The following is a 13834-nucleotide window of genomic DNA, read 5'->3' on the forward strand; positions in this document are numbered from 1 at the left end:
CGTGCATTAACACGTCCTACGTGCATTAAAGTAATTGCCCCAGAATCAATAATTAGCACCTATCTGCAGGATAGATAACTGTCTGATCGCTTGGGGCCCGACCTATAGGACAGCCACCGTTCCCGAACCACTCGTTCCCCCTTACTTCCCCCCTGCAGTGAGGGAGAGCTTTAATGGAGCAGCGGTTGAGCATTTGCCAGCCTCTCAATTTAATGTCAATAGAACTTACAGAAATAGCCAAGCATTGTACTGGGCTGTTTCCATCATTCCACCATAGAATTTGAATGGAGCAGCAGCCCACATGCCCAACCACCACTCCATTCAATGTCCTCCTCACTGTGGTCAAGCAGTGAGGAGGCGTGGGGGGTTTGGGACCAGTGGTAGTGCTCCCTGTGATCAAACAATTATCACTTATCTTGTGGATAGGTGATAATTGTCGATTCTGATACAATCCCTTTAACACGATGTCAATTCGGATCAAGATTCTTGTGAATCACTTGGGCTGTAGGATAATTTGTTATTTTCCAACTATGGTAACTTGGAAATGATTCTGACGGCCCACTTTAGATGTATACAGAGCATGTCCAGGTCTTTTTGCAATAATTAATTATGCATATTTTTTCTTTATTAAAAACCCCCCAAAAAAGTGGGCTCTCATGGGCCCTGTAGTAGCTAGGCCAGGTTATCACATTAGAGCATGGCTCTACTGAACGATCCTCTAGTACAGTGCTTCTCAAACTGTGAGGTAGGCCTAAGTTCATAGGAAAAATTATATACTGATCTATCCTGCTTTACAGGAACAACTACGGAAGCTCTTATTGTATTCACCAATGTTTGTAATATTGTTGTTATTATCTATATGTATCCCGACTGAAATAGTATGTGATTTAACAAAACAATTGACTGCTTTTGTGATTATTTTAATTTTATATTAGGTCCAGAAGAAAAATATAAATATAAATTGAGCAAAATTTTTCGTTTTGCCACTGACATTTGACCACTTGTGTGGGCCCAGAGGAAAAAGCTTGTTAAGCTGTGCTCTAGTACCATGGTAGGCTAGTCTAACCCAATATCTTCATGTGTAGGTGTTGCCAATTTTAAAATATTGTGAGGCTTATTTACATCAATTTTAACAAATAAAAAGCTGTGATGGCGGTCCACTGCAACCAATTAAATTACGGACATCATTTTTCTACTGCTGGATGAAAAATTAAATCTGAGATCCAGTGGACTCTGTGGATCCACTTTTTCATTGCATTACGTTAAGACCCTGTATATATTTTTATACATATGAAACATAAAAGTAAGGCTGAAAATGATGAAAAGACTACGTCTGGGCAAGTTATTTTCTTTGAACCTGAAGGGACCAAAAACTCAGGAGAGAATTAATATACAATAGATGCATAGAGTCACCTCTGAAATATAGAAGTCTATGGTACACTAGAATCATTAACATAAAATATAGCATTTCATGTGAAGGACAGTACCTTAAAAAGATCAATTGCTTTACCTCTCTTCACTAAAACAAAAATGCAAATAAGTGCCAGCTTCTGAGGTTTCATATAATCTGATCTTTCAGACATCGAATGTGCTTCGACTCTTGAGCCGGTTTTAGATTTTCGACTTCTTTGAACATTGAATGGAAATTATAACACTTTATGTTTATTGATTTGTCTGTTAAAATAACAAATTTTGTTAGTGTAATTATTTTTTTTATTAAATATCTTTTTAGATATTGTGATGGATAAAATTGAAATTATAGTATACTGTACAATATTTATCAATTGCCATTAATTAAAAGTTGGTTGAAAACTTACTGACTTTACTAAAGTCTAATATTTCCATTCTTAATTGCAAAGCAATAAACTATTTTATTCATCTATTTTTTTTTGGGACAGTTACAGAAAGCAATTGATTGCCAAAATGCAGCCACAACAATTGCACTCCGAAATTTTATTTGACAAAAAACTATGAGGTCTTTATAGGAACATAGTGGAAGCTAACAGTAGACATAGCACCTAAAGATTCAACTGAATTTCTAGTAGTGACATTGGTGTCTCTATAATTATTTTTTTTCTGTATTTATTTTCATTTAATTTTAAATTCTAAACTTATTACACTCAACATTGCATTCAATAATGATATGACAACCAAATTTCATTATAAATGTTACAAAATTCTGTAACCATTTTATTTTCCCCTGTACCCTCCCAAGAACTGCAAAACCAACCTCCCATCGTCCCACAAGTGAGAGAAAATATAATTGCCTGTAAAGACCATCCAAGTCACTCAGCACCTTTGCAATTATACTCCTAATGCACAAGCATTATTATTTCTCACATTTCCTCAAGTTCTGGAACGAATGTGCCTTATATATTGTTCAGATTTTTTAGCTATTTTATATTAAGATTGTATTGACTTTTCACTCACATAGACTATAGATGCATAAAGGGACCCCAGTATAGTCATTAATTAATTGTTCATTAATTAATTTCATGTGAAATTTATTTTATATATGATGTTATCAGCTGCCATTATTAATGTGGCTATTTAGTAGGTTGCTCCAATAATAGTTGAAAAAAAAGGCGAATTCAGGCTCCTCCTTTTGCCGATTCCCCATTCTTAGACAAAGTTGTATGTTTGCTCCTTGCTCCACATTCCTTGTAAGAAACAATCATGGTTTGACCCCTTCAGACTGGTTGCTACCCCTCATGTTTTCTAATGAGTCATTGGCTGCGGAGAGAGGGAGTCTAGGGCAAGTCCACAAATAATAGAGAGAAGATAGAAAAGCCAACTCGAGCTTCAGGGATTCTTCTCAAACGAAAAAAAAACAAACAGGTTTTCTATGGCACATAGTTTCATTTCTCACAAGGGGTTAAATTCTCCTTAAATTATAAGATATTGAATTAGCTCATTACAATCACATGTTCAAAAAAGCAGGTGGATTAATACACATATAATGAGGTTGTTTCTAAGAGCGGCTCACGCTATGGTAGACCCAGCGTGTTTGTGCATTACATGGATGACAAGTCATATGCATGACCATCATGTAATGCTACATTTCTCCTGCATCGACTGTATGAAATGTGTGGCTGGCCAAGGCTTCCACCTGCCCATAATAGCTGATCACCGGAGGGTAGAAAGGCTGGACCCCAGGTTTTTTTTAAATAAGGGTTATCTTCATTAGACAACCTTTAGAAAATGTGTGGCCAAAGACATACAAGCGTTCAAACACGAACCTTAACTATGGATTTGCCCTCTGTTGCGTTTTTGCTTCTACTTAGTCCTAGTAATCTTAAACTTTTTGGAGAATGAATGATGTCTTACCAGATAGTGTCTTAAATTTGTGCTGCACAAAATGGCTTCATCAAAAATCTCACGTCCTTCTCAACTAAGTCTTACATTTACTTTTGTATGTATATAACACCCATACACCAGTATCTAAGACATTCCGTATTTAGAATTTGTGCTGAATCCATAAACTGACTAGCAAAATAACAAACTGACTTAGCAATTCGGGCTTAGGAACACATAATACCCAAAGTTCTGCAATTAGACCGTGAGAATCTTTACCTACAGAATACACTCCAGAACTGAGGTACCAATGCTCTTGAGATACATAGGAAATAAACTAATTAAAATATGCTAAATATATTCAACTGATTAAAATGCCCAGATATCTCAGGAGTACAGCTTAGAAGTCTTTACCGTTATTTGTAGATAATGAAATGTTATCAGGAAAAAAACATGACATTAACCAAACTCTAATGCTTTCCATTACAGCTGTTATTTTTGCATACAGTATCATTATCTCGGTGAACGTGGTGTTAACATCAAGCAAAGATTACCTGTTACTGATTAGACAGCGTTTGCTTAGTGACTCTTTGCAGATGGTTAACTGCTTAGCCTTGCATCCCAGGGAAACATTTGATTTTGTACAGGATAAGTGCAGAAATAAAGACAAAGTTCCACAATATTGCTTACGATCCAGATACATACTGATAATAATAACAACAATGTTACTAACATTGGTGCATAATAGTTGCTTGGTTATATTGTAAGAAAACCCCAAATAAATGGAATGTCTCATTCATTTGTAGTGTTTTTTTACTAAATGAAAGTGTTTTTCTTAAAATGTTGTACAGGTTTTTTTTTTTAAAAAAACTTCCCCGGGATGGTCATATTGGAGGCACACACTTCCTTCCTAGATTGTCAGTATAGACAATGCACCACGGTGTCTGTTTTATGGCAGCTGAAATGAATGGAAGTAAATTAACTGATAAATGTCAAAGATTATTATAGTTACAAGGAAGTGGTGAAGTATCGCCCCATCCCCCAAAGACTAGATAGTGAAAGGAGAGCTGCCTACAGAGTCTTATGCTTATGTACGTAAAGTGTAAAGTATTGATATCCTGCATTATATAGGCCTCCAGCAGTTCAATACAGCTGTCACTAACTTGCCCACCTTCTAATAATAACGCGATGACTCTGCTTAATATGTCCCAGTCTATACAGTAAAGCCGACAAAGGAACTGCAAAATATTGGTAGTATCATCCCATTGTGACTACTCTAGTGTAACTGGAATATTTCACATAAAAATACCAACAATGTCAAAATAATTTGTTTATAATAAAAACCTGATTTATATAATTTGGTATTTTCTGATGATACGTTGCTTTTAAAGAGTTTTTTCACCACAGACATGGCATATTTACAGGATATAAAAGCATTGTCACCATACGCGGGTGCACTAAGTGCCTACAAATAGTACGTACCTATAAGGACTCCCTGTGCTGCCCGGCATAATCAAAATTATTTTCCATGTATTTACCATTTTATTAAAGGGATATGCCACCTGTATAGACCCCTTCATCTTTCAGAATTTATTAGATTGTTAAGTTAAGATGTTTTGATTTTAGAGGAAAACCTTCTGTATTTACTTAAAACATCTCAGAGTTTAAAGAAAATTTGCACCGTTGAGCGACTTTTACAAATGCCAACCTTCATTCATATGTGATACTCTACATATTATAAAATATTAAGCCGTATTGTATGGTACTACTCAACTGGCAATTTCTATTATGTACTTTGCACATTGTAAGAAATAGCAATAACTGTTAGCTAATACTATATATACATTGTCTTCTATTTTCTTTTTTCCTTCAAGTGCCCTGTGGAGGAATTTTAACAAAGCGCAAGGGGACTATTCTTTCTTCTGGCTACCCTGAGCCATATGACAACAATTTGAACTGTATATGGAAAATCACTGTGCCGGAGGGAGCAGGCATTCAAGTAAGATCATAAGCTATTTTCAAACACATGTCACATTCGCTTTCCTATGATGACAAGAAAATAATTTATTAAATTCAATGAAGTGATATCAGTCAGTATCTATAGTGCATGGAGTCCCCACGCTCAAAATAAGGCAGCAGATATGTTATTATATTATATGTGATTGGACCAAGTTTTATTAAATTAGCCATTTGTATACCATACATACTCAGGAAACAATTCTTAAAGTGTTCCTATTATTTTAGTATGTTTTTATTCAAAATAGGTCCAAAATATTGAGCTGATTAGGTTCATAATTCATCTTTATTAGGGTAGAAACATTGTTTTTCTGTTACATAGCTACAAATGCTTCCCTTCACGCAGCCATAGAGTTAAATAATAAAATTAGGGCAGTTTGTAGCCACCACTAGCATGCGCTACCACTCCCATTGGACTCATTCATTCTTTATTTTTCTTTCTTTTTCTTTCTTTCTTTCTTTCTTTCTTTCTTTCTTTCTTTCTTTCTTTCTTTCTTTCTTTCTTTCTTTCTTTCTTTCTTTCTTTCTTTCTTTCTTTCTTTCTTTCTTTCTTTCTTTCTTTCTTTCTTTCATTCATTCTTTCTTTCTTTCTTTCTTTCTTCTCCAGTAATGCTGCTAACCGCCATAATGCTGACTGCAGGCCACCAGAGTTTTATCAGTTAACACTAAACGGTGCTCTAAACCCGTATAAAAAAAATATTAGAAAATAAATCCGAAAAATAAAATGATAGGTGTCCTTAAAATATCTTCACTGTAGAGACAGAGGCTGAACCTATGGAACTGTATATATAAAGTAGTCATACTGTATGTATAGTGCGATAGCTGTTTCTGGTAAGATAACATCAGCAGTTTTATCAAAAAGTGCTAACAACGAATGACTTACGAGCAGAAATGATCTGTGTGTAAATTCAAAATCCCTGGTGGTCAGTGGTGCAGACAGAATCCTGCAGCTGGTGGTCTCTGATACTCATAGGTTCTAATCTCTGATGGTTAATGAAAAATTACTGTATATCCTAAACCTTGCTGATCCTGGGAAGGAATTTATAGTACTTTAACAGGTGTTTAGATAGTTGGAGGACTGTGGCATGTGGGCTGGGTGCTCAGTGCCAGGGGGATGCCAACAAGCCACTCAACCAAGGAATTTTAATATGGGAGCAGTAAACTGAATCTTTGGCCTGAGTAAAAGGAAAGCCTAAAAGTTATTTTGCATTGAATGTCATGTATGGGAAGGGGCATTGTAATCCCTTGTGGTGGTTCACTAATAGAACATTTAATCCATGGTGGATCAATCTAGTTGTGGATGTTGTTAGTAGGTTACAGATATGGTGGTGTTTAGTTTGTCAAGCAACTGTCTGTCTTCCCTCCTACTTACATTACCGTTCCCTAAACAACTATCATGATATTTGACTCTGTTCCGATCTTACTTTAATATTTTCTTTAGGACTGTAGGTTAATTTCTCTGAGCTATCATAGTGCACAACATAAACAAATACATAAAAGTCTCCACTCTTCCGATTATATCCCCCTAGTGTAAGTAGTACTGTCTGCTAAGTAGTCACTAGAAGTTCAGTCGACAGTTATATTTTTCAGTATTAATATCAGGTTAGATTCATCACTAAGCCTTATGGGCCCTATCACGGCAGGACTCTCATTCATTTTAGTGGAGAGTGACCTGACTGTGTATATGACCTCTCCATTGAGAACACAGACTGGAACCTGCTCATTCATGTGATCGTTGGGGTGGTACGCGTCTGGGCTTTTACGACATGTCTTATTGACATATCAGAATTATAATAAAACTCCTTCTATCCTCTTTTATTTTATGTTTTCGTTAAAAATCAAAACCACGACTACACTCTAAAAGAAAAACAACCTTTTTTATGCACACCCCCTCCCCTACTATCAGGTGGGTTTATACTTGTATAGTTTCATGATTATGAAAACTTTATGAATTGCCATGGTTTTTATAGTATACTGTGTTATATTTATGTGCTGTCCTTTTTTTCCGGCTTTAAGTGTTTTTGAAGCTCAGGAATTTTCTGTCTCTCTATGCATTCCCCAGGTGCAGGTTGTCAGTTTCGCTACAGAACATAACTGGGATTCGTTGGATTTTTATGATGGAGGTGACAACAATGCTCCAAGACTTGGCAGTTATTCAGGTAAGCAAGAACTACAGGCTTCTTTTTTGTGACCTAGTGTATTTTAATAGTGCTGATGAAATAAAAAAATTTGGGATGAACTATTCAAGAGTATAGGTAATTGGTGCATACAGTTAGTAAGTGATATTTAGCATTTGTTTTTAAATAAATGTGTTTTGAAGGTTTTATGGAATTATTGCTGAGCTCTAGAAATATCAATGAGAAAGAAAACTTTCAAACAGGTGATAATGACTTTCCTTCTAGTTTCTCCGTATTTTTAACTTTTAGCAATATACTCTCCCTCTGTGTAGACTAGTGAACATTTTACCATGTGAAATGCATTGGGTGTAAGGTCCGATAGCATAGATCAATTCACACCACCGGTTCTTCTGCTTTATGGTAATGCTAATGACACATCCAGTGGTTGACCACATTAGGAATATAGAATTCTTACACTATATGGACTAATTCATCAATTCCTGTGTCTCAGCCCCATCCATTAAAATAGATTAATAGAATTAAGCATGCAACCTTGCAATCTCCATAGACAATGCCAGTAGTATGGGTTATACTAAAGAGCTCAGTGACTTTAAATGTGGCACTGTCATAGGACGTCACCTTTGCCACTAGTCATATCATGAATTTTCTGATCTACTGGATTTGCCTGGTCAATTGTAAATGCTATTATTGTGAAATGGAAGCATCTAAGAGTATTAAGCTCAGCCATGAAGTGGTAAACCACGGAAACTTAAAGGTGTTGTCCAGCCTGGGGCTTTTTTTATACTGATGACCTACCCACAGGATCGGTGGGGTCCAACACCCGCACCCTGCACTGGTCAGCTGTCTCGGCTGCCTCCAGGCGCCGGAAGCTATGCAGGGTGTATGCCAAAAGCAGATGGCTCTGACCACTGTATAACAGCTGTACTGGGTTACTGTAGCTCTGCTCCTATTCAGTTAAATCCTGTGGCTACGCCATCAGTATAAAAAAACAGCCCCCAGCCTGGACAATCCATTTAAGGAGCAGGGCTGCAAAGAGCCGAAGCCTTTGGTGTGTAAAAATCTCATATTCTCTGTTGCGTCACTCACTACAGAGTTACAAATTGCAATGGGAAGTGAAATCGGTACAAGAATTGTGAGTCAGGAGCTTCATGTAATGAGTTTCCATAGTAGACATAGACATGCCTAAGATCACCACGTGCAATGCCAAGCGTCGACTGGACTGGTGTAAAACACACCGTCACTGTACTTTGGAACAGTGGAAACATGTTCTCCGGAGTGATGTTTCACCTTTCACTATCTGGCAGTCTGGGTTTGGCTGATGGCAGGAGAACACTTCCTACTGGAATGCAAAATACATACTGAAAAATTTGGTGGTCAAGGCATAACGATCTATTCACCAGTTGATCGGGAAAGTTGTTTCTTTAATGTTCTTCTTTTCAGCTATCTGCTATCTCTTAATCTGTAACTGCACATACTGTACCTTGCCTGGACAATGAAATGTTCTCAATACAAATCTCTCTAATGCCATGGATATCATTAGTCATATTAATGTTGCTGTCAGAATGATAAAAAAATATCATATGGAAAAAAGTAAAATTCCAGGTATCGGGATTCTTGTGAAGCAATCAACAACTATTAAAGAACAGCTATTCAGTACATAGTTCCAGTGTTTTGTCCATAAAAGGAGAAAGGCCTAATACTTACTACAATATTGGTTGTGTGGGGTTACATCTAATGGCTTTTTTTGGTTAGATATTTTTAGAATATTGTTTCTTCTATTGCCTACGCTCTTCAGACATAGGTCCTCCACTTTTTCAGACACAATGACAAAAATAATAATTATTAATATGATATAATAAAATATAATAATATATAATAAGTAATAGCTAATGGTGTAAAAACAGCTACGAGTGTAATTGATTTTAGTTTGTTTGATATGCTCCAGTTCATTTATGATGTCTTTGATATTTTTTTTTCAGGAACTACCATACCTCATCTTCTAAACAGCACATCAAACAATCTTTACTTAAATTTTCAATCAGACATCAGTGTTTCTGCAGCTGGATTCCATCTGGAGTACACAGGTAATTGTCTATGTTTTCATACACCATACAAATCGGAGCATAGCATATGCACATTCTAACATTTTACTGTCAAATTTCTACAGTGGCGGAATTTAATTATTTTGCAACTTTTACATGTATCAAAAGGAATAACTCTTACTGCCTTAAAGGGGTCGTCTTGGAGTATATCATACAGTATATGATGATATGTTGTACTCGAACATGCTATAATAAGAGCATTTGAAGTTAAAACAAGATATACACCCTTCACTGGCCACTGTTGTTCCTGGTGTTCATAAGCTGCTCAGCAGAATATGGGTGTGATGGACATGTCTTTACAGGAGTTATATGTAGACTTTATTTTAGCTTTAAATATCTGAAACATTTATACAATAGAATATGTTAGGTTCCTGTTATGTTCAATATCTTTAGAAGCTATCTTTATGCATAAAGTACATGAGACTTGTTTTGCTAAAATGAGCCGCAGAGCTTTTCTAAACTAAAGCTGACCATAAATACATTTTGTAAGTGAATCCTGATTAATTTGGCTGAATCTACTTACAGTCTGATTACCAGTAGACCACTTCATGACAGATGGATGTAGTCAGGAGAAAAAGCTGGAGCTGGCATGTAATACTATATTTTTCCTGTAGTGGCCACTGCAGGGGAAATGCTCAGCAAGCTAGAGTTTCCCCAGTGATTTCTGAAATTGGACCTTCAGTAATCAGCTGATCGTTGAGCTGGCTTGAATCTAAAAATTGGTTTCATGATGAGACAACTCTACGAAAGAGTTTGTATAGGATTAGAATGTGACTGAGTTTCAACGCCAGACACAACTCATAGTCTAGAGCAGCACTTTCTCTGAATGAAAACAGGCATGCTTTTCTTAACTTATAAAAGCCCTTTAAATGCCAATTTAAGCCTCATGATTTAAAAGGAATTTTTCAACAATTGACATTTATCAGCTATCCACAGGATAGGTGATAAAAGTCTGATCTCTGGAGGCCCTACCGCTGGGATCCCCACGATTACTAGAACGAGGGTTCCGAGACCCAATTCCTCCTCACCGCAGTGAGGAGAACTTTGAATGAAGTGGTTGTCATGCATGCACGGTGCCGCTCCATTTAAGGTCCATGGGACTGAGAGACATGAGCACAGTGCTTCACTCTTTATGCTAGGCCCATAGACATTGAAAATAATGGTGGGGTGAATGCTTGACTGACACTCTATTTAAACTCATCTGTGGTAATGCAGGGACTCCTGTTCTATTAATTGTGGAGATCCCATCAGTGGGACCCCCAATGGTCAGACATTTATCACCTATCCTATGGGTAGGCAATATATGTCAATTGTGGGAAAACCCATGTTGGAGTTTAGATTTTCATGCTCCTTTTACAGAGGTAAAGAAATTTTGCCTTAAATGATCTTCCCTAGATTTGGAGCACCGTGTGAGTAGATCACACCCTTAAAGGGCTATCACAAATACCACATAATAAAAAGACAGCCCAAACCCTGGACTGAGTTAATGAATAGAGTGGGGTCCCTCCCTTGTCTCCCCACTCCAGAAACCGGGCCTTTTCATCACATAGAAAATTATAATTTATATTCCATGTTTCACCAGCAATGACCCTATGCGGGAACAAGAAACATTATCTAATCCATTCAAGAACTGTAGGTTGTACTTATAGACTATACAAGCCTATTGCCTAAAATGGCTATGCTCACCATATTCTTTTTGACTGGTTAAACTTTAAATTAAATTTTGCATATGGTTCAATACATGTATATAGAGTGTTTGTTTTGTAAGGAGAGCTGGCAATAGGCCTCATCTTAATCAGCTTTGAAATGTAATTATCCAAATATTATGATTTAGTTATGTAATATAATCGATAAAAGTATTTATTTCTTGCTTTAAAGTCCACTAGCATAGTATTATGTACAATACTGTGAATGGAAAGAGCTTTATGGGATCCATATAATGGAAAGCGATAGCGTAATGAATGGTAGTCATTATCTACACAGTGTTTTATCAACCATTTGTGGACTGATCTTGTATATAACAGTATATAGGCTCATCTTAATGATTACGTTTTGGGCATCATGTCAGAAAATGGATGCCCTGGAGCAAAGTAAGGCAACAAATTTGATAAAGGCGCGTAGAATCTCAGCTAGTAGTTTGCCTACGATTTATTCAGCCTTGAGAAGAGGGAAGGGTGTCTTCTATGGCTGAACAGTCTCCAATTGCAAATAGGTTCTTTACTGTAAGAGCGTTGAAGTCTTACACAGGAAATTGTTACATAAAAGATAGCTGATTGCTTGAAAAAAAGAGTGGATGCTTTCTTGAAACAACATTTATAGAATAACTTACTTAAATATTTATCCAGTCTGGTCAATGAATCTGATACTGAAATGGTACATGACATCAGAACAACAAAAATCCCCGTGTCAGGCCCAGCACTATGCACAACACAGTGTTACAGTTTGCCTTGGAGTGTTTCTTTAAAGGCTATAAGGGTTGTTCTTGACGGATGTGCGTGTTATCTAAAAGGGAACCTGTCATCAGCCTTTTTCCCATTAAACTACTGGCATGCTGGAGGTCTTTTAAACGCTACATCAACCATCTCTGTGTTAAAATCATCAGAATAACAAGTTTGATAGTAGGGCATGCTGTATGCCAGAAGCATACCCGGAGTCATGGGGACAGAATCACGGAGTAAGCAATGTAAGCATGCCTATTCCTCTGTGATTGACATCTCTAATCTTCATTCTTGCGTGGGATTCTAGGGCCATTAGCACTGATGTCAACAGACAAGGGGGGTGCCAATCACAGAGGAATAGGCATGTCTACAGAGCAGACTCTGTGACTCAGCAATGCTACGTGTGCTTCGCCGCCCCGATGACTCCCGATGACTATTTGCATACAGCGTGCACCATTATTAAACTTATTTTTCTTCTAAAAGGGCATTGTTGGAATAGTGTTTAAAAGTCCTACAGCGCCATGTCAACAGTTTGATAAACAAAAAGTTGATGACAGGTTCCCTTTAATATTGAATTGCATAAACATCACTCAGCCTTTAAAAATAATGTTAGCATACAAAATTTACAAAACCAGTCAAACGGATAGATCCATATATATGGTAACCAATTTACACAATTTTATTTTAGACTGGGTTCACTCCACATTTGTGGGCTACATTAGAAGTATACATTCATACATGAAACAAATATTGCGACAAACCCATAGAGTTCTAAGGACCAAACATATTCCAAAGGAGTGTCCACGTTATTTTTTCAATGTGTCCATAATTTAAAGTGTGACTTACAAGGATCATACAGTCTTATAAGAAAATTTAGGAGTAAAATATCCCCTCAGACATTTTCTTGACCATGATGTTCATTGGTTATGTGGACACAGAACGGGTCAAGTGAATGACATGATTTGTCTGTGTTTAGAAAGCAAAAACTATACACAGATCAATCTGTTTGTCTACAATATTCAATTATAGCTTCAACCATGGATCCTGAATTCAAGGATTATAAGATTTTCCAAAGCAGATGGTTTTTGTTTTGCAACTGAAAGGGTACAGCAGGCTAATTCTTCCTTGGAGATAATGAGTAAGCAGGGGTTTCAGTGTAGTCTACACTTTTTTACAAAAATTGCATTGTTTCATTTCTGTCGCTGAGATAATAAGCCTAAAAGAAATAGAACAAGTACAGCTTGGGCCAGTTCCTTCCTTCCCCCTGCCGGCTCCCAGCATCTCCTTTTCTACTTTCGGGATTGCGTTAATAGGATACATTTGTAATATTTTTTTAACCACAGCGTTCTCTTCATGTTCTGAAAATTCAGTATTTTCGATTCTTAGAGCATTAAAATTGTATCTTTATTCTGTCATGGTTTCTTTGTGCCCATTAAAAGCCGCCATATCTTTCTGCTGTGTTGTCACAAAAGCATGAGCTGTAAATGGTAAGTTAGCAATGGATCATTACTCCCAAAAATGTGGTGAAGCGAAATCTTTTTTTTTTTTTTTTTTTTTTTTTAGTTGGACATCTGTGTTTCAGTATTTTCTAGAGATTGGTATAAGAAAGTCAAAAACATTACGGAGCTCGCTCAACCCTTGTTTAGGTCAAGGTGGAAAATTGGTTGTTATACAGTGCAGTGATCAAGGGCTTAAAGTAAGGTTACCGTTAATGGAATTGCTACTTCTTCTATGGTGTTTCCAGGGATCTGAATAAAAATGGGTGTAGGGAAAGAGTACTGGTACAGGTGTAGGGAACGAGTTTGAGGGTATACAATAAAACTTTTTTTTGTTTTGTGGGCCTACT

At 36.8% G+C, this 13834-nt stretch overlaps 1 protein-coding gene across 6 annotated transcripts in view; it reads left to right on the plus strand.

Moving 5' to 3' along the window:
* The window catches only part of CSMD3 (CUB and Sushi multiple domains 3), a 1175227-nt gene that overhangs the window by 930612 nt on the left and 230781 nt on the right, over positions 1-13834 (plus strand). For all 6 annotated transcript variants that reach the window (XM_075825814.1, XM_075825808.1, XM_075825809.1 and 3 more), the window contains 3 exons: positions 5169-5293; positions 7373-7469; positions 9428-9532. In XM_075825814.1, the coding sequence (XP_075681929.1) occupies positions 5169-5293; positions 7373-7469; positions 9428-9532 (327 nt within the window). The remainder of the gene's footprint in view (positions 1-5168; positions 5294-7372; positions 7470-9427; positions 9533-13834) is intronic.

This window comes from Rhinoderma darwinii, chromosome 5 (genome assembly GCF_050947455.1).
Source record: "Rhinoderma darwinii isolate aRhiDar2 chromosome 5, aRhiDar2.hap1, whole genome shotgun sequence".
In the NCBI taxonomy this organism is placed as follows: Eukaryota; Metazoa; Chordata; class Amphibia; order Anura; family Rhinodermatidae; genus Rhinoderma; species Rhinoderma darwinii.